General features: G+C 42.8%; 1 protein-coding gene across 14 annotated transcripts in view; it reads left to right on the top strand.

Moving 5' to 3' along the window:
* The window catches only part of disp1 (dispatched homolog 1 (Drosophila)), a 476,889-nt gene that overhangs the window by 405,267 nt on the left and 52,892 nt on the right, over nucleotides 1-18,730 (top strand). For all 14 annotated transcript variants that reach the window (XM_059982659.1, XM_059982662.1, XM_059982660.1 and 11 more), the window contains one exon: nucleotides 6,638-6,667. In XM_059982659.1, coding sequence (XP_059838642.1) covers nucleotides 6,638-6,667 — 30 coding nt within the window. The remainder of the gene's footprint in view (nucleotides 1-6,637; nucleotides 6,668-18,730) is intronic.

Genomic DNA, 18,730 nt, shown 5'->3' on the forward strand with positions numbered 1-18,730 from the left:
TGGTTGACATTGAGAGCACAGGAACGGGGCCTTTGACCCACAGCATCTGTGCCAAACACAATTCCGAATTAAACTAAATCTCTCCTGCCTGTTAGTGTTCCATATAGTTCCATCTCCTGCATATTCATGTCTCTGTTGAACAGCCTTTTTGAACACCACTATAGTTTCTGCTTTCACTGTCCCTGGCAGCCCATTCCAATCACCTACCACTCAGGTAAAAAAAGATTTGTTCTGTACATTTCCTTTAAGTTCCCACTCTCACCCTAAATTCATGTCCTCTAATACTTTACATTTCTACCCTGAGAAAAAGACTCTGACTGTCTACCCTATCTATGCCAGCAGTTCATCTCCAAGCTCAAAGTAAAGGTCAACGTGGGGAGCCTTGAGCTGCCTGTCACTATCGTCTCTGTCCACAACTCACCTCAGGTTCTCTCTTAATACCTTAAGAGGGACTTTCGTTTAACTGGAACCATTCTCAAACCCAAGGCCTCCCAAACCTGTGAAAGAAATACTGTAGCCAATTTGCACACAACAAGGTCCTGTAGGTCATGTGAGTAATTTGAATAAAAGTCAGCTTGGTGCTAAATTAATGAGTGAACAATAAGCTCTTTCCACTGAGGTCCCAGTTATTCACAGAGCCATCTGTTATCCATTACAGCATTTCTTGGACTTCTGTGGAGCTCATATTTCAGTGTGGCTTGCATTTGTCCAGGCTTTGTCTTTGAAGAAGTTTGTATTTTCTTTCCTGGTTCCCTGCGGTAGCTGATGGTAACTACAGACCTTGCTCTGAGGCAGTCTTCCTGCCAGTGTGCGTGGGTTCTGTGGAGCAGTCAGGGGGTACCAGAGCCACTGTACTTTCATGAGATTCACAATCTGACCTTCTCTATCTACACTGCTCTAACCAAAAACTTAGTGCCAAGACATGCACTATCCTAGGTTTTATACAAGATACTCACTCCAGCCCAGCAGAGGTATCAGAGAAGGCCGTTCAGCTGCTCAACCCAGTTCTGTCGTTCCATGAATTTGCAGCTGATTGCCTGAACTTGTTTTCTCCCTTGCTTCTGCCCCTACTTAATGAAAAAAAATGTCATTCTATGTTTAGAAATTTCAACTAATTCCTGGCACCTGTTTCATGGGAAAGGAAAGTTTCAGATTTCTTATGATTTCTCTGTGAAGGAAGGCTTCAATCAGCACTGACTAATATGTCTCTAACATTTGCAATTAATTAATGACAAAACAAATTCCATGTTGAAGGGCACAGAAAAGTCATAAAATTATACTGCATGGAAACCAGCTCTTCGGTGCAACTCTTCCATGTAGGCCAAGATGTCTTCCTGAGGTAATGTGCCTGCATTTGGCTTCTCTACATCTTTCCTGTTCATGAATCTTTCAAAATGTCTCTTAGAGCTGTAATTGTACTCTTCTCTACTACTTCATCTGGCAGCTCATTCCATTTTGTTTATTAAATAAGAATTTCCCCCTCTGGTCCCCTTTAAATCTTTCGCACTCATCTTAAACCAATGCTCTCTAATTTTAGGCACTCCTGCCTTATTAAAAGAGTGTGACCATCCACTTGTGTCTCTCATGATCTTATAAATCTCTATAAGAACATATTTCAGCCTCCTTTGCTCCAGGGAAAGCAACTCAATCATTCAATGATTGTAACTCAATCACTCTGATCCTGACCACGTCCTTGTGACTCATTTCTGCACCATCTTTAGATAAATTACACCCTTCCTATAGTGTGGAGTCCAAAATCGTCCACAATTTCCAATCCTTCATCATCATTCTATACAGCTGTAACTTGACATCCCAACTCTTGTACTCAGTGCCCCATTTGCAAGCATGCTATACTCTTCCTTCATCACTTTGCATACTTTCAGGAAGCCATGTACTTGTATCTCTGGATCTCTTTAAGGAGTGGTCAGCCCTAGTACTGCTTTCATTTGACCAGATACTGTATGGTTTCCCACAGGTTGAAGCATAGGGTACCCCACTGCTGTTGGAACTGATGACTCAAAGGCAAAGGCATCCTCCAAAACAAACATACAGGGTGTTGCTTCAGTTGAATATTGAGGAACGTTGCATTGATTGAAGTGCTGTCTTTTTGATAAGATGTAAAACTGATCCTTTATGTACTGTGTCTGGTGGGAAAAGAGGTTCTGTGGCACTATGGTAAAGGAGAATAATTGGTTATCTGATTGATTTTTTAAAATTTAGAGACACAACAGGGTAATAGGCCCTTTGGTCCAAGAAACCCAGGCCACCCAATTACATCAACGTGACTAATTAACCTACCACCACATGTGTCTTTGGAATGTCAGAGGAAACTGCAGCACCCAAGGGAAACCCATGCAGTCAGGGAGAGATGGTACAAGTTCCTTACAGGCAGTAGCAGAACTAACCTTCTTGATCAAAGGAATTATCAACATTTAAACCCATTGTTTTCCCCAATAATAATTCTTTAATGATGACGACGCAGTTAATTCCAGCCTGGCATTATTCATGATCAATGGTATGGTCATAATCTTTCTTAAAAACTCAAGCTCACTGCTGCTGTAATAGTGGCATGCTAATTACTACACTACTGTGCTGCCCAGTCACCGAGGAATTCCTAATATGAAACTGCATTATGTCCAAGAGGCCTACTGTTACTTGTCATGCTTCATATCACCTTCTCCCCCATCCAAACACTACTGTTCTTCCAAAATTCAAACTGTTGGAGGACCTCAGCAGGTCAGGCAGCATCTGTGGATAGAAATAGGAAGTCAATGTTTAGGTTGAGACCCTTCATTTGGGCTCCGTTCTGAAGCCCAGATGAAGAGTCTCAGTCCAAAACATTAACTGTCCATTTCCCTCCACGGTTTCTGCCTGACCTACTGAGCTCCTCCAGCAAGTCACTTTTGTTTTACACCAGATTCCAGCACTTGCCATCTCTTATGTTTTCTCCTGGTAAACATTCTGTATGGGGTCCCACATAAAAATGGACATTTAAGTGAGCTGTTCTCATCTAACAAATTGCTACAGGAGGTCCTTCCTGATCAGAAAAACATAGAAATTTACTGCTCAGAGGCCCCTCTCTTCCCCTCCTGGGAACTGTAATCTGCTGCTCTGGAGCAGTAGCAATCATCATTAAATCTATTTCCTGTTACTGAGAGCTGTGCACAAACTGATTAATGCATTATAATGGTAACTATGCTTTAAAAATATTTCTGTTGACTCTAAACATTGTGCAAAGGATGTGAAAGGTGTTATACAAATGGAAGTCTGTGTTTAAAAGGGTTCAGGGATCCAAGCACAAAGGTCACACAAGTGTACTGCGATAAAACATAAAATGCTTGATATCAGGCAGTAACTCTTAAGAGAGAAGCAGGACTAACATTAAAGGTCAGTGACCTGGTGCAAGGACACCAATTTGAACTGGCTGTCTCCCTTCAGATGCTGCCTGTCCTTCTGGGTATTTCCAGCATTAGCTGTTCCATTTCAGGTTTCCATCATCTGTAGTATTTTGCTTTAAGACTACCTTGTATGCAAAATATTAATCAAAAGGTCTAATGGAATTTTAGCTTTAGTGCCTAGCAGGATAGAAGTTAGGGAAGTGTAGAAATGTAGGTTTTCTTACATCTACACTAAGCTCCAGTGAAACTATATTGAAAATGCTGTTTTCAATTCTGAAAGCAATGTCTTATTATCCTTAGCATTTTTACCGAGGCTTCAAGCATTAGCTTATAAGAGGCTTAGCCATTTATACTCTGCAGCGTGGAAGATCAAGGGGTGAATTCACAGACGCATTAATTAATACAGCACTGAAAGAGACCATCTGCCCAGTCGTGTCTGCTCCAAGGTGCAGTTAATCTTCCCTAGTTGAGATACAGAGAACTGTCAAAGGGACTGATGGAGAGAATATTTTGCAGCTCGTGGGAAGTATTGGGCAGGAAATGTGATAGGCAATAAAGACAAATACACATAATGAGATCTCTTTCAAAAATACAGTAGATACTACCTGGATTTAAACCTGAGCACAGTTGACATATTTTATTCAGGGAATACAGTTGGAATGGAGCCTTGGCAGAATTGTGATGGAATCAGCTTCGATCTCAGTGAATGGCTTAGAGACTCATTTCTCAACTGAGCTGAGCTTCCCCTCAGGGTAGGTTTGGGGGAAGAGTTGGGGAGAAAGAGGCAGGGTAGTGAAGTGTAGAGGAAGGCCAGTGGGAAAGTATGTCAACCAAACCCAATAATAATTATTTGGACTCAAGATTCTGCAGATGCTGGTAATCCGGAGTAACACCCAACTGAAATGCTGGAGGAACTCAGCATGTCATCAGTGGAGAAGAATAAGCAGTCGATGCTTCAGGCCAAGACATTTCATCAGTAAATTATTCTGAATTTTCTTCTCCTGATAAATGTACCCCATTGGCTGTAGCACCTGAGATTCTACAAGGATTCCAGTCAGGATGCAGGGCAAGAATCATTCATGTTTCTGACAGAGATTTCCTGACAGCTGAAATCCTGCCGAAGGGTCTCAGCCCAAAACTCAGCTGTACTCTTTTCAATAGAAGCTGCCTGGCTTGCTGAGATCCTCCAGCATTTTGTGTGAGTTGAATGCTAACCAATGTAGTGTTAGCCCCTCTGGAAAATGTGATGATTCTTCTTAAGCACATCACCACTGTTAGGGCTTCTCACCAGAGTCCTCTGCCTTCTGCTGAAGGTTGATCGACCATGTGCCTCTGCTTTTGCATCACAGCTTCGTGTGTCTTCTGCTTTCACCACACGGCTTCGTGTGTCTTCTTGGTGAAGATCCTTCCTCCCCCAATGATGAGGTCTTTGGAGCTTCTGCTGTCATTTCTGTAGCTGTGGGTTTTTACAGGATGGAGTTGTTCACCTCATGCCCAACCCTCCTCCTTTTGCAGCAGGGCTTGGAACCACCTATGGTGGGGTTTCTGGAAAATGTGCTTATGTGTAGTCATAGAGTCAAACAACCCCAAACCGGCCTGGCATCATGTTGATGCTTCTCTATAACTAATGCCTTCTGCATCAGTACCAATTCTTGTGGTACACCACCATCATACACTTCCAATCAGAAAATCAAAACTTGCCACTACCTTCTGCCGCCCATAACCAAGTCAACTGGATCTCATGAACTTTAATGCTGTGGAACAGGCGACCAAGCGGCATAAATCAGCAGCTTTCCAAAAAGGGGCTGGCTTGTGGAAACCTGGAATAGCAGTTTGGATCTCCTTGCCACTGAGACTGAGTGTGGTTTTTATTTCACTTTGCAGTGAAGCTTGCCCTTGTTTTCCACCCTCCAAGGTGAAAGTAATCATGTGGAAAGTGAACACAGATGTTGACTCCTATGATGCAGATGGAATTTGGTTCAGGTTTGACTGCACGAGGCAGAGAGTTAAATATGTGACAGTATTTGAGTGGGGAAGAGAAGCGTGGTCCTGCTGTTTGATCAGCAGTTGATTTTCTCTCTTCTGTTTGTACAGCTGAAATGAAGGTGGTCATCAGGCCTGTTCAGCCACACCATGGATTATATTGCACTCCAGAGGATTTGGGGAAATTTACTTAACGATTATTGCAGCTTGTAATAGCAGATGGTAAATTGTACTGTTCCCATAATGCAAATATAATGATATCCAAGACAGGTGGCAAGAGGCCAAAATAACACTGAGGTTATTTTTTCCCATCCTCCACCATGTTCCTCTCCAGGAAACAGCTCACTGAGGTGGCCAGTTTCATTGACTCATAGAGTATGGTTACTGCACTGTGCAAAGCCACTTGGCACTCTGCTTCATACTGGCTCTCTGCCAGAGCAACACACCCTTTCCCCCACAGCCTCATCAATTTTTCCTAAGCATCTCCATTTCTACTTCCCACTTGTAAGCTGCCTCCATTATATCTTCATTGTGTACTGGTGCAGTGGAGGGGTGGTGGGAAGCGGGGACAAGCATGACAATTGAAACAGGAGCAATATCCTCCCCTTCCTCTCCTTACTAGGAGTATTATTGAGCATTTTTCCTAGTTGTAACGATGAGCAACACTCTTGAAGTTCATTACATGTTCAAGAGTGAGGCCCCCATCTATTCCCTAAAGTTATAAAAAGATTAACAATGCTAGAAGCACTCTGCAGGTCAAGCAGCAGCTGAGGAGGAAGAAACAGAATTAACATTTCAGGTCAAACTCATTCATCAGCTTAATTAGTTTGGCGCAACATCAGGGGCTGAAGTGTTGTACTGTTCTGAAACCTGAAGCATTAACTTTCTCATTCCTGACCTGGTGAGAATTTCCAATATATTCTGTCCTTATTTCAATCTGCAATGCCTAATGAAGTTAAAGATAGCAAATAAATGGAAGGTTTAACTGCATTAGCACTGGGTGTGTCACTTGATGCAAGATGGATTGATTTGATTTGTGCGTTTTCTAGCACCAGCAATAGTCACAAATGGTAATACTCACAGGATGGAACCACGGAGCAAGGATGTGGGAGTGTTGCCCTGGAGTCATCAGTGTCGATAGAGGAAGGAAAGTTATTATCTAGCCTTACCTCCCCAGGGTGAATGTTTGAGAGAACAATGTGTAGTGCTCTTTCTGCCCCAATTTAACTGTGTACCTTTTTGTGTTTTCTTTACAGACCTCCAAGGCCGTTCCGATTTCCTAGAAGGTAAATGGCTTTATTTGAGAGCATGATCAATGCTTTTACAGAGCTGACAAGTAATGGGAGGTTGGTGTTGGGTATGTATGGGAACTGGGAATGTTCAGAGTTGACGGTAGTAGCAGGGGGGTATATCAGACTACACAATTCACAGAATGCTGCAAACACCCCGAAGTCAAGCAGTAACTGTGCAGAGAAAACAGACTGAGCATCTGAAGTCAATGGCCTTGAATCTTTCTGCTCATAGGATCATACAGCAGAATTAAAGGTTAATGAAGTCATCGAGTAACACAGCAAAGAAGCATTTTTCCAGCAAATCTTTCCTATCCATGTACCTGTCCAAATGTTGTTATTGTACCTGTCTCAACCACTTCCTCATGCAGATCATTCTGTGAAGTCTCTGTTTGGAAAAATTTGTCCCTCAGGTTCCCATTAATCTTTCCCTCTCACCTTAAATCTATGCCCTTTAGTTTTTCATTCTCCAACCCTAGGAATAAGTTGTTTCTGGTTCTGATGAAGAGGTAACTTACTTTCTCTATCCATGCTGATCCCTGCCCGCCTTAGTGTTTCAGCATTTGATATAGAGCTATAGAGTCAAGTGGTTCAATTTAATATCAGTAAATGTATACAGTTTACAACCTGAATCCACAAAACAGAAAAAAACACAATGAATAACAGAAAATGTTAGAACTCCAAAGCCCCCCTCCCCCTTTCCATTCACAAGCAACAGCAAAAGCATCAGACCACCCTGCTCCCACTCACCCACATGTAAGCCCCCCAGAGACCATGATCTAGTCCATCCCAACACTTCAACACCTCAGGCAGGCTCTCTGTCACTAGTGAAGGAGAAAGAGCTATTGTTGCTGAAACAATGAGAATGGGAAACCAGCAGTTCGCTGTTTCAATGTTGCTGGTCTTTGTTGCCTGACTTGAGGACCAATAACTTTACCTCACCATCAAGATAGAGAGCGAGAGAGATTGTTTGAGTGCAAGGGCCTTCTGATAGCAGCACATACAGCCTGATGTCTCGATGTTTCAGTCTCCCACGACATTTCAGTTGGTGACATCAGTGAGGAACTGGGTCACCACAGCACTGCCCCCGCACCGAAGGCTCACCTGTGGATATCAAACACCGGGCCACATAGCAAGTCCGAGAGTGACAACCCACCAGCCATGGAGAACCGTAGCTTGAGCTGCAGCGGTAGATCACAGACTCCAACAGGACCACCTTGAAAAGAAAGAGGAGACATGAGAAAGGAAGAAGAAAATACTGTTTGGCAGACGAACTGGAAGAAGTCACTTGGATCTGCAAAAACCTCTGGCATTTGGCACCATTTTATATAGAAACAAAAGCCCCATGTACATCCTAACCATCAAGTACCTATCAATACTGATCCCATTTGTCAGCACCTGGTCCATCACCCTCCATACATTGGCAATTCGAGTGCTTGTCCATACACAAATGCTGTGAGAATACCTGACTCCAACATTCACCTAGGCTGTATGTTCCCTTCAGCATTATTTTGCTCTATCCATTTCAGGATACAATGCCAATGGAATATGTTTGAGGTGGCCTGATCTCCTCCTTTTAGGTATCACATATCCTCCAATATCTACAGTATTTCCCATATTTAGCAAGAATGCAAAAGATACCCAGAAATACCTTATCCTTTGTGGTTGCATACAAGAGTTTTTTGCAGAAATCTTATGAGTAGCACCTTCACACTAGACTGTGTACAATCTGATGGGCAGTAGTTTCACCAACAACTTGGGATTAATCTGCTATTTCAGTGCTCTCACATTCACATAGGTGGATACAGTGGTGCAGCTGGGAGAGCTGCTACCTCAAAGTGCTCTCAGTTTGGAGTTTGTATGTTCTCCCTGTGACCATATAGGCCCCCCCCCCCCACAGAATCTAATGGGGGAAATTTCAAATCTGACATCTCAAAGACATGCAGTCAGTAGGTTACTTGACAACTGTAGATTTCCCCTAGCATTTGGCTAAGTGGTAGAATCTAGGGATGGAGCTGATGGGAATGTGGAGAGAAATTTTTTTTAATTGGATTGATATAAGATTGATGTAAATGGATGGTTGACGGTCAGCTTAGACTCAAGTCAGCTGAAAAGGTCAGCTTTTGTGCCAAATCTCACTGCGACTCTATGATGTGCATTTCCTTCCTGGCTACTGGATGATCTGGTAGGCACGAAGCAGTTTCTTTATTCAACAAAACATCGTAAGTAAATTGACAGCCTTTGGAATCACGACACAGAGAGAGAGAGAGAGAGAGAGAGACTTTCAGAGCAAGATGTCTGCGTCACCCAAAACTACACAACTTGTTACATGATAAAAATCAAAGGAAACTTCAGGACAATTCAAACAAATATATATAATGCTTCCTTAGAACTACATGTCAAAGTTTTCAAATGCCTGGATCTTCCCACCATCACACCTAAAATAAGTGTTAATTATCGTATCTATGCAATGGGATGTTGATTCGGTTAGTGCATATTTAGGCAATTAGTTAAGTCCCTGTTTCCTGGTCTGCCTAGTCTGCATTTTACTGTTCCAAGCTGCATTTTAAGTTTAATCTTCAATGCATATTCAAATCTGAAGACTAGTGGCAGAAGGCAGTTAAGATTATTTGCTACACGCGCTAACCCAAAAACTCTTAACAACCACAATAAACCTAATCAATCTTTCTTTCTTTCTAAATCTTTTTATTAATATTAGTAATATGAACAGAATACAAATGATATATTGATAAAGAAATTACCAACATACAAATTCCATTACAGATGAAAAAAACATACATAATAGTTACAATATAAATGAGTTTACCAAGACATAAGCCATAAAATATATGTATGAACATGGTAAGTAAATATTTCATAATATATGATATAAAGAAAACAGAAAAAAGAAAGAAAAAATATATATATAATGCAAAACTAGCTAATCTAATCTAATAACTATTAACTAATATAGAAGAAAAAAGAAGCAAAAAAAAGAGAGAGAAAAAAAAGGGGGGGCTGTTTATAATATCTCACAAAAATAAATATTAATCAATGCCGTCACTTCCGGTCCTCTCAACATACATAAGCTAAAAGCTGGGAAATCAAATGAACTTGGCACAGGGTCATATTACATCATATGAAAATGTGAATAAATGGTCTCCATAACTTTTCAAATTTAATAGAAGACTCAAAAGTACCACTTCTAATTTTTTCTAAATTTAAACATAACATAGTTTGAGAGAACCAATTAAATACAGTGGGAGGATTAATTTCCTTCCAATTCAACAATATAGATCTTCTAGCCATCAGAGTTAGAAATGCAATCATTCGACGTGCTGAAGAAGATATATGCAGTGAGTCTAACATTGGTAAACCAAAAATTGCGGTAATAGGATGAGGTTGTAAATCAATATTCAAAACTGCAGAAATAATATCAAAAATATCTTTGCAATATTTCTCCAAAAATGAACAAGACCAAAACATATGAGTTAAAGACGCAATTTCAGAATGACATCTATCACAAATAGGACTAATATGAGAGTAAAAATGAGCTAATTTATCCTTGGACATATGGGCCCTATGTACGACCTTAAATTGTATTAATGAATGTTTGGCACATAACGATGATGTATTAACTAATTGAAGAATTCTATCCCAATTCTCACTAGAAATACTAAGACTAAGCTCTCTTTCCCAATCCTTTTTAGTCTTATAAAGAGGCTCTGAACGTATCTTCATAATTATATTATAAAGTTTTGAAATAAGCCCTTTTTGAAAAGGGTCTAATTCAAATAAACTCTCCAAAATATCTGAAGGCACAAAATTTGGAAACGTAGGGAGTACAGAACTTAAAACATGTCTAATCTGTAAATATCTAAAAAAAATGAAATCTAGGCAAATTATATTTGTTGGATAATTGCTCAAAAGACGTGAAACAATTGTCTAAAAATAAATCAGAAAATCTTAGTAATCCCTTAGTTTTCCAAGCCGAATAAGCTTGATCTATAATGGAAGGGTGGAAAAAACAATTAGATACAATAGGACTATTTAAAACGAATTGAGTCAACCCAAAAAATCTCCGAAATTGAAACCATATATGCAAAGTATGTTTAACTATCGGGTTGTCAATTCGTTTCGGCAATTTAGAAAGAGCAAAAGGGAGAGAAGTCCCTAAAATAGAACCCAGAGCATAAGCTGATACTGTAGCGGTGTGCTACACGCAGCGCTAAAATTACGACACGGAGTCGGTAACTGCAGTCGAAGGAAAAAGCTTTATTCGAAATCCTCAGCCTCACTTTTAAGCCTCCCTCAACCTGCCCCCACCCCCCCCCCCCGTGGCGCAGAGGCTCCAAAGCTCTGTGCTCGCAAACCCCCGTAAGCTATCTAATTGTGAGCCGGTTCGGATGTGCCAGGAAATGGGTCGCCACATAACCCCCCCCCCAGAACCGGCGATACACCCCCCAATGTCCACAATCTGGGCCAGAACCTGCTTGGGAGGTCGGCCTCTGCGCCGAGGTGCCGGAAACTCGGCTGGTTGTGCCAGGTCCACGTGGGCCGGTTTGAGGCGGTCCACTGTGAAAACCTCCTCTTTCCCCCCAATGTCCAGCACGAACGTGGACCCGTTGTTCCGGAGCACCATAAACGGCCCCTCATATGGCCGCTGCCGATACCCGCCCCTTCGTACAAACACAAACTTACGGTTCTGCAGGTCTTTGGGTACGCAGGTCGGGTGCCGCCCGTGCTGTGAAGTGGGTATGGGGGCCAGGTTACCGAGCTTCTCGCGTAGTCTGCCCAGGACTGCTGCGGGATCTTCCTCTTGCCCCTGTGGGGCTGGTAGGAACTCCCCTGGGACAACCAGGGGCGCGCCGTATACCAACTCGGCCGACGAGGCGTGCAGGTCGTCCTTGGGCGCTGTGCGGATGCCGAGTAGGACCCAGGGAAGCTCGTCCGCCCAGTTGGCTCCTCGCGGGCGGGCCATGAGGGCCGACTTCAGGTGATGGTGGAAACGCTCCACAAGCCCGTTCGACTGTGGGTGGTAGGCAGTTGTGTGGTGCAGCTGAGTCCCCAAAAGGCTGGCCATAGCTGACCACAGGCTGGAGGTGAACTGGGCGCCTCTGTCGGAGGTAATGTGGGCCGGTACACCAAAGCGAGATATCCAGGTGGTGATCAGGGCTCGGGCGCAAGATTCGGAGGTGGTGTCGGTGAGCGGGACCGCCTCTGGCCATCTTGTGAACCAGTCCGTGATAGTCAAGAGGTGCCACGCTCCGCGCGACACTGGCAGGGGGCCCACGATATCCACATGAATGTGGTTGAAACGCCAGTGGGCGGGATGGAACTGCTGCGGTGGGGCTTTGGTGTGCCGCTGCACCTTGGCCGTCTGGCAGTGCATGCACGTTTTGGCCCATTCACTGACCTGATTGCGGAGTCTGTGCCAAACAAACCTGCTGGAAACCATCCGGATAGTTGTCCGGATGGAGGGATGCGCCAAGTTCAGCACCCCACCGACTGCCGTGTTAGATGCGTCCACTGTGAGGGCGGTAGGGGCGTCCATTCTGGGATGTACTAGCATTGCGACGTTCGCCAAAGCTTCCTTCGTTTGAACGAAAGCGGCGGCGGACTCCTCGTCCCAGGTAATGTCCTTGCTCGGACCCGACATCAGGGCGCCCATGATCCGAGCAGCTGAAGGGAGGAAGCGGTGGTAGAAATTGGCCATACCTACGAATTCCTGAAGGCCTTTGATCGTGGTGGGTCGGGGGAAGTGGCGGACCGCATCTACCTTAGTGGGCAGAGGGGTTGCCCCGTCTTTAGTAATCCTGTGGCCCAGGAAGTCAATGGTATCGAGTCCGAACTGGCATTTGGCGGGGTTGATTGTAAGACCGTACTCACTCAGTCGGGCGCAGAGTTGACGGAGGTGGGACAGATGCTCCTGACGACTGCTGCTGGCTATGAGGATGTCGTCCAAATAGATGAACGCGAAGTCCAGGTCCCGTCCCACCGCATCCATTAACCGCTGGAATGTCTGTGCGGCATTCTTCAGGCCGAAGGGCATGCGGAGGAACTCGAAAAGGCCAAACGGGGTGATGAGAGCCGCTTTGGGGACGTCGTCAGGATGCATCGGGATTTGATGGTACCCTCGGATGAGGTCTACCTTGGAGAAGATCCGTGTGCCGTGCAGGTTTGCTGCAAAGTCCTGAATGTGCGGCACAGGGTAGCGGTCCGGTGTGGTAGCCTCGTTCAGCCTGCGGTAGTCGCCGCACGGTCTCCAGCCCCTCCGTCGCTTTGGGCACCATGTGCAGGGGGGAGGCCCATGGGCTGTCGGACCGCCGGATGATCCCCAATTCCTCCATCCTCTGGAACTCCTCCTTCGCCAGTTGGAGCTTGTCGGGGGGAAGCCGCCGAGCACGGGAGTGGAGGGGTGGTCCCTGGGTCGGGATGTGGTTCTGTACGCCGTGTCGGGGCATGGCTGCTGTGAACTGTGGTGCCAGAACCGATGGGAAATCCGCCAGGACCCTGGTGAAGTCGTTGTCGGACAGCGTGATGGAGCCGAGGTGAGGGGCTGGCAACTGGGCTGCACCCAGGGAGAACGTCTGAAAGGTCTCGGCGTGTACCAGTCTCTTCCTGGGCAGGTCGACCTGTAGGCTGTGAGCCCGCAAAAAATCCGCACCCAGAAGTGGTTGGGCTACAGCGGCCAGTGTAAAGTCCCACGTGAACTGGCTGGAGCCGAACTGTAGCTGCACCTGACGGGTGCCATAGGTCCTTACTGTGCTGCCGTTCACGGCCCTCGGGGGACCCGGTGCCCTGCTGCGGGTGTCGTAACTCGTCGGAGGTAAAACGCTGATCTTGGCTCCAGTATCGACCAAAAACCAGCGTCCCGACCTTCTATCCCACACATACAGGAGGCTATCCCGATGGCCAGCCGCCGTAGCCATCAGCGGCGGTTGGCCCTGGCGTTTCCTGGGAACTTGCAGGGCGGGCGACAATGGCGGGCTTCTGCGCCCCACCGCTGGTGGTAGAAGCAGCAGTGTTCCTTGGGCCGGGGGTTGGCGGGCTCTGCGGCCGGGCCTGGACTGGTTTGCTGCTGGGAGCGTGGCTGGGAGATCTGTGCGATGGACGCCCCGCTCACCTTTTTGGCGTTCCGGGCTGCCACCTTCCGGGGGTCACTGAAATCCGCGTCGAACAGCAGCAGGCGTATGTTCTCGGGCAGCTGCTCCAGGAATGCCTGCTCAAACATGAGGCAGGGTGTGTGTCTGTCGGCTAGAGACAACATCTCATTCATTAAAGCCGATGGAGGTCTGTCGCCCAAGCCATCCAGGTGCAGTAAACGGGCAGCCCGCACGCGCCGTGAGAGTCTGAAAGTCCTGAGGAGCAGGGCTTTGAATTCCGTGTACTTGCCGTCTTCTGGGGGCGACTGTACAAACTCCGCGACCTGGGCCGCTGTGTCCTGGTCGAGGGAGCTCACCACGTAGTAGTAGCGGGTGTCTTCTGAGGTGATCTAGCGAACGTGGAATTGGGCTTCGGCTTGCTGGAACCATAGGTTCGGTCGCTGTGTCCAGAAACCTGGCAGTTTCAACGAAACCGCATGAACAGAGGCGGCGTCGGTCATTTCTGGTCCAAAAATCGTTTGGACCGTCAGGGTCACCAATTGTAGCGGTGTGCTACACGCAGCGCTAAAATTACGACACGGAGTCGGTAACTGCAGTCGAAGGAAAAAACTTTATTCGAAATCCTCAGCCTCACTTTTAAGCCTCCTCAACCTGCCCCCCGTGGCGCAGAGGCTCCAAAGCTCTGTGCTTGCAAACCCCCGTAGGCTATCTAATTGTGAGCCGGTTCAGATGTGCCAGGAAATGGGTCGCCACAATACCGATTTAGTTTCTAAACTGACCCAACAAGGGCCGAAAGATCCACCCCCATCTTTCAACCAACATAACAAATATCTAATATTAACTGCCCAATAGTAAAATCTGAAATTAGGTAATGCAAACCCGCCTTCCTTTTTTGTCTTCTGTAAATATATTTTACCTAACCTGGGATTTTTATTCTGCCATATATATAAAGAAATTTTAGAGTCAACATTAGTAAAAAAAGATTTCGGGATAAAAATTGGTATCGCTTGAAAAATATATAAAAACTTAGGTAAAATAACCATCTTAAAAGCATTAATCCTACCTATTAGGGATAAAGATAAAGGTGACCACTTAGTAAACAAACCTTTAATCTGATCAATTAAGGGTAAAAAATTAAATCTAAATAAATCTTTATGGTTTTTTGTGATTTTGATCCCTAAATAAGTAAAAGAATCATTAACTAATTTAAAAGGTAAATTTCCATAAATTGGGACCCGTTTATTCAAAGGAAACAATTCACTTTTATTAAGATTTAACTTATACCCAGAAAACTCACTAAATTGAGCCAATAATGATAAAACTGCTGGGATGGATTTCTCCGGGTTAGAAATGAATAGTAATAAATCATCTGCATACAAAGATAACTTATGAATATCTGTCCCACGATTAATACCCAAAATATCCTGTGATTGTCTGATGGCAATTGCCAAAGGTTCTAAGGCAATGTTAAATAGTAATGGACTAAGAGGACATCCTTGTCTAGTGCCCCAAAATAGGCAAAAAAAGGGAGATCTTTGATTATTGGTAAACACTGAGGCTACTGGAGTATGATAAATCAATTTAATCCATGATAAAAATATCGGACTAAAATTAAACTTCTCCAACACATTAAATAAGTAAGGCCATTCAACTCTATCAAATGCTTTCTCCGCATCTAATGAAATCACACATTCTGAAGTGTCATGTGAGGGAGTATAAACAATATTCAACAATCTCCTAATGTTAAAAAAAGAATAACAATTTTTAATAAAACCGGTTTGATCATCTGAAATAATTTTGGGTAATACCTTCTCCAATCTAGATGCCAGTAACTTGGAAAAAATCTTGGAGTCTACATTCAATAATGATATTGGTCTATAAGAAGCACAGTTAGTAAGGTCTTTATCTTTCTTCAATATTAGAGAAATGGAAGCTCTATAAAAAGATTGTGGCAAATTCCCCAATCTAATGGCTTCCTCAAAAACCTTACCTAACCAAGGGGAAAGAGTAGCGGAAAATTTTTTTTAAAATTCAACTGTATAACCATCTGGACCCGGTGCTTTCCCAGAATTCATTGAGGAAATAGCCCCTTTAATTTCTACATCCATAATAGGAGTATCCAATATCAAAAGATCATCAGATGATAATCTTGGAAAATTTAATTTCCCAAGAAAATCAGACATGGTATTATGATCTTGAGGGAATTCAGATTGATACAGGGAGGTAAAGAAGTCTTGAAATGCCTTATTTATCTCATCATGATTAACTGTCAGATTCCCATTCTGCTGACCAATCTTAGTGATTTGACGTTTAACCAAAGCATTCTTCAATTGACTAGCTAACAGTTTACCAGATTTATCACTATGTATATAAAAATCAAATTTAGTTTTCATTAATTGATTTTCAATCGAGGATGTAAGTAATAAACTATGTTCCATTTGAAGTTCAACCCTTTGTTTGTAAAGCTCCTTACTAGGAGCAATCGAATATTTCTTATCAATCTCTTTAATTTTATCAACCAATAAAAGAGTTTCCATCTTAGTATGTTTCCTCAAACCAACAGAGTAAGAAATAATCTGTCCACGTATATAAGCTTTAAAAGTGTCCCAAAGTGTTCCGCAGGAAATATCATCTGCAGAATTAGTTGAAAAGAAGAAGTCAATCTGCTCCTCCATAAATTTTATAAAGTCAGAGTCTTGCAACAAGGTAGAGTCAAATCACCATTGTCTGGCATTAGAAGCTGTATCCATAAATTTCATAGAAAGTAATAATGGAGAATGATCAGAGATAGCTATAATATCATAGTTACAACCGATTACCAATAGAATAAAACAAGAGTCTACAAAAAAATAATCAATTCTCGAATAAGAGTGATAAACATGTGAGAAAAAAGAAAACTCTTTGTCTTTAGGATGTCGGAATCTCCAAATATCAAAAACTCCATTGTCAGTCAAAAAAGAGTTAATACAAGTGGCCGACTTATTAGGTAAAGTCTGAATAAATAAAGATTTATCCATCAGAGGATTTAAACAACAATTAAAGTCACGACCCATTATTAACTTATATTCGTTTAGATTGGGTAAAGAGGTAAATAAGGACTTAAAAAAGTCAGGACAATCCACATTTGGAGCATAAACATTAACCAAAGCAACCTTTTTATTACAAAGTAACCCCGTAATTAACAAAAATCTGCCTTTCGGATCCGAAAAAATATCATGTTGAACAAATGAAATAGAGGAGTCAATAAAAATTGAAACTCCTTTTACTTTAGCATTCGAATTTGCGTGATACTGTTGACCCCGCCAAAATCTGAAAAAACGAAATTTGTCCTCCTTCCTCACATGAGTTTCTTGTACAAAAATGATATGAGCATTAAGTCTTTGGAATACTTTGAAAATCTTCTTTCGTTTAATTGGATGATTTAAACCATTAGTATTCCAAGACACAAAATTAATGGTCTGAGCCATAATTCTAAAATCAACCTTTTGGTATAGAAAGGGTTAACCAACTTATAAACTCATGCACCTGGAAGAGGAACAAAAGTAATGAGAAGACCCGGAAGTGACGACAACACAGACATATTTGAAGTTCAAAAACAGCCCAAATAAAAAAACTAACTCAAACTGGTACAAAAAAAATAGAATTAGAAAACAGACCATCCCCCCATCCCCCAAGAGAAAGAGAAAAAGCCAAAATATGACTTAAAAAGGGAAAAAGTAAGACTAATCCTACCCCCATGTCAGCTGAAGAACACTCCATATATAAAGGATATATATAAAAGAATCACCCCAACTTTAAAAATTAAAATCGCTATAATAAAAACCATATTTCTAAATATAATTAGTTGTAAAAAAAATAAAAATATAATCACTAAAAAAAATTATAAATTGGGCTCTAGCCCAGACAAAACGAAAAATATTTAAGCTATGATAAGCGATGCATTGTAGGAAAGAGACGAAAGAAAGAAAAAAATAACGCCATCTTAAGCAAAACCAAAAATCTTTTTCAAAAAACCACCATCTTAATCAAAGAAAAATTCACCTTCAAAGAATTAAAAATATACCTTCGAAGGAACAAAGTTAATGGACAAGTATGTAGTTAAATGGTTAAAGTGTATAAGGCAAAACAATTAATATGACGAAAGCACACTTTAACTTAAGTATAAAGTATAGGATGAACCTACACCAATAACCAGATTTTAATTCAGGTTTAAGAGATCGAGAACCATCTTACACGATCAGAATCGATCATTTATTAGAGACCGGTGTCTGTAGCAGTAGGGAAGTTCTCCTCCAGATATTTTCTCGCTTCTGAAGTTGAAATGAAAACCTGTCGTGGACCATTCGACGGAGATATTCGAAGCTTCGCAGGGTATAGGAGCGCAGGTTTCAGATTTTTCTCATAACATTCAGCCATCAACGGTTTAAAAGGAAGCCTTCTTTTTAAAAGGTCAGGGCTAAAGTCTTCAACCAGGCGGAAGCAAAATTCTTTGAATTTAATCATTCCTGCCTGACGAGCTGCTCTTATAAGTTGTTCTTTGTCATGTACATAATGGAACCGGACAATTACCACCGAAGGTTTGTCTGTAACACTCGGTGATCGACGCCGAATTCTATGTGCCCGATCCAATAAAGGGGGGTTATTCGGGAAAATCGTCGGAAACGCTTCTTTTAAAAGTTGAGCAAAATATTTCGAAGAGTCATATTTTTCTATGCCGTCTGGAAGACCAAGTTTACGTAAGTTCTGTCTTCTGGACCGATTCTCAAAATCGTCACTCTTGGCTTTAAGGGCTTCCATCAGCTTAATGGTCGAAATTAAATCCTGTTGCAGTTTTTCAATAGTCAAATCTCGCTTCCGAGCATCTTCTTGCAGAGACGCAATAAGAGCTTGTTGCTGTTTAATTGCTAAATCCGTCTTAACCATGTACTCTTGAAAAGCCTTTATATCTTCTTTA

This window comes from Hypanus sabinus, chromosome 10, assembly GCF_030144855.1.
Source record: "Hypanus sabinus isolate sHypSab1 chromosome 10, sHypSab1.hap1, whole genome shotgun sequence".
Taxonomy (NCBI): domain Eukaryota; kingdom Metazoa; phylum Chordata; class Chondrichthyes; order Myliobatiformes; family Dasyatidae; genus Hypanus; species Hypanus sabinus.